Raw genomic sequence first — 2932 nt, 5'->3', positions numbered from 1 at the left:
TTCTTTATTTCGAAACTAACTTTTGTTTTCCTCGTAAAAGGACATGTCCACACAAACCACTCCACTTCCACGTCAAGTTTTTAGCGGATTAATTAGTCAATGGATGATTTATGATTTTTACGCTGAAGATTATGAACGACAGCAAAAGGAAAAAGAAAAAGAAAAAGAGAAAAAACCGATTGCCGGAGTTAAAGTAAAAGAATCGGAGCAAAAAAAATTAGATGCGATAAAAGCGGAAATGCTTCAAATGAAAGCCAACGAGGCTGCCAACATTATAGATCGAATGATTTGTCAAAATCTTTTCGACGATATATCTCAAGATTACAAATATTACGAAGATCCTTCTGATGAATACAGACCGGAAGAAGGGACATTGTTACCCCTTTGGAAATTTTGCTACGAAAAAACTAAAAAACTAACAGTAACCGAAATACAATGGAATCCTCAATACTACGATTTATTTGGTGTCACATTTGGCTCTTGTAAGATTTTCAATAAGGAAAAGTTAATTTTAATATTTAAAATTTTATTACGGTAATAAATTTTCTTTGTTTTTTTTTTTCAGATGATTTTACAAAACCACTTCCTGGAGCTCTGTGCTTGTTCACTTTAAAAAATCCATCTTTTCCGGAATACATCAGATTAACCGATTTTGGATTATTAACTGTATCAATCCATTCGAAAGAAGCATACCTGATGGCTGTTGGTGGAATCGATGGTACTCTATCGATATACAATAAAAATCTTTTAACTAAAGCACCTCAATATCAAAGCGATTCGGTAAACAAACATTTAGGTGCTATTTGGCAGGTACGTTACATTATTATCATTATGCGTTTGTTTTCACATAAAAAAACAAATGAGTAATTACCCAAAAAAAAAAAAAAAAAAAGGTACGATGGGGAGAAGATATGGCCGACGGTGAATTTAACGTTTTTTCAATTTCTTCCGACGGAAGAGTTTGTAATTGGATTTTAATGCAAAATCAATTAATTGTAACGGTTACAATTTCTTTAACGTTACCCATACGAAGAGTTGCTGGACCCGATGGTGCCATGGTCGATATTAAAGGTACCCGTGAGATTTTAATTTTAAAAAATTTTACTCGTTTGTACTTATTATTTCAAATTTTAATTTTTTTTTTAAGCCAGCGGTACCGTTCTTGCTTTTCATCCGAAAAATCGTCAAATTTATTTGGTCGGTACCGAAGAAGGTAAAATATTTAAATGTAGTTCTTTGTATCATTCGAAATATTTATTCACGTACGAAGCTCACACGATGCCGGTACATAAAATATCATTTAATCGATACAATTCATCAATATTTTTATCATGTAGCGGAGATTGGACCGTTAAAATATGGGAAGATTTAAGAAGGTGAGAGAAAAAAAAAAAAATTTTCCTTCTTCCTTCCCTCCTCTTTTTTGACTCATTTAAAAAAAAAAACGTGCATTTTTATCAGCTCGCCGATATTTTGTTTTGATCTTGGATGTTCCGTCGGAGATGCACAATGGGCACCATATTCGAGCAGTGTTTTTGCCGCCATAACGGTCGATGGAAAATGTCACGTATTCGATTTAAAAGTAAATAAATACAAAGCAATATGTACTCAAAATGTGGTGTCGAGAAAGGGGAAAAATCGTGCGACGAGATTAAAATTTAATTATCACATGCCGATAATCGTGGTAGGAGACGAAAGGGGTACTATAACCACGTTGAAATTATCACCCAATTTAAGACTTAAAGCAAAAGTTTCTAAAAAAAAGGATAATTATGTCGAACCGAGAGATTTAGAAATAAATAAATTAGAAAAAATATTATCTTATGTTACGGAACCGACTGTTTTGGTACCGCCACCCGATAAAGAAAGCGTTAACGTTAACTAAATAACACTATTATTATTATTATTTTCACTTTTATTTTTAAATAACAAAATAATAATAATAATAAATGATATGGTGATGGGGTGGATTATTATCAATTAAAAATTTTTAAAGATTATAATAATTAACCAAAAAAAAAAAAAAAAACTTTTAATAAAAAAATTTTATTTAACACGATATTTTTTGTGTCTTTCTTTTATCAGACATCGTTTTTGTTTCGATCGAATTTTCCAAGGATTTTCCAAAGATTTCCCCCCCCCCCCCAAAAAAAATAATTAATCAAATTTATTAACCATCGATTAAAAAAAAAAAAAAAAAAAATTTTTTTTAATGCCCTAAATGCGATCGATATTTTCCCCTTCAAATCAAATTTTCCGCGAAACCGTTAAAAAAAACCGTTAAAATTTCTTTTCTTTTTTCGTTTTAAACTTTTCCATAAAATAATAATAATAATAATAATAAACATTTCGATTTTATTTTTAAATTATTTATTATTTATTTATTAAATTTTACATTTTTTTTTTTTTTTTTTGAATCTTTTAATTTTAAAAATTATTACAACAATTATTATTTATTTATTTATTTGTTTAAATTTACAAAAAGAAATGAATAATATTATGTTTTAAAATAATAATTTATTAATGTTTTTTTAAATTAAATAATAATAATTATTATTATTATTATTAATTTAAATTAAATGATGATACATAATAACGTGAGCGCCACATAACAGAACAATTTAAATAAACCAATCAATCTAATTATATTACAACTAACTTACAATTTTTTCATTTTTTTTTTAGTAATAATAATAATAATAATAACATAAAATAAAAAATTTTATCCACACATTAATATATTAACTCACATATATATATATAATATATACTAAATTTCAAAAGTATAATATATATATATATATATATACTTATCAGTGATCGATGATAACACGCACTTGATCGACCTTTTACGTGTTTAGCTTATGGATATTTTTATACCATTCGAATTTTCTTTAGTTTTTCATTCGTTTAGTAATTTTTTTTAAAAAGC

At 27.5% G+C, this 2932-nt stretch overlaps 1 protein-coding gene across 1 annotated transcript in view; it reads left to right on the top strand.

The window, feature by feature from the left end:
- Nucleotides 1-1885, top strand: part of Phum_PHUM591980 (dynein intermediate chain 2, ciliary, putative) — a gene marked incomplete at both ends in the record, with an annotated part of 2780 nt that extends 895 nt beyond the window's left edge. Inside the window, 5 exons of the mRNA XM_002432515.1 lie at nt 41-482; nt 566-810; nt 894-1071; nt 1148-1376; nt 1462-1885. Of these exons, the coding sequence (XP_002432560.1) occupies nt 41-482; nt 566-810; nt 894-1071; nt 1148-1376; nt 1462-1885 (1518 nt within the window). The remainder of the gene's footprint in view (nt 1-40; nt 483-565; nt 811-893; nt 1072-1147; nt 1377-1461) is intronic.
- Between the last annotated feature and the right edge of the window lie 1047 nt (nt 1886-2932).

The sequence above is a fragment of the Pediculus humanus genome, genomic scaffold (genome assembly GCF_000006295.1).
Source record: "Pediculus humanus corporis 1103172108314 genomic scaffold, whole genome shotgun sequence".
Lineage (NCBI taxonomy): Eukaryota > Metazoa > Arthropoda > Insecta > Psocodea > Pediculidae > Pediculus > Pediculus humanus.
This window is presented reverse-complemented; position numbering and strand designations above follow the sequence as displayed.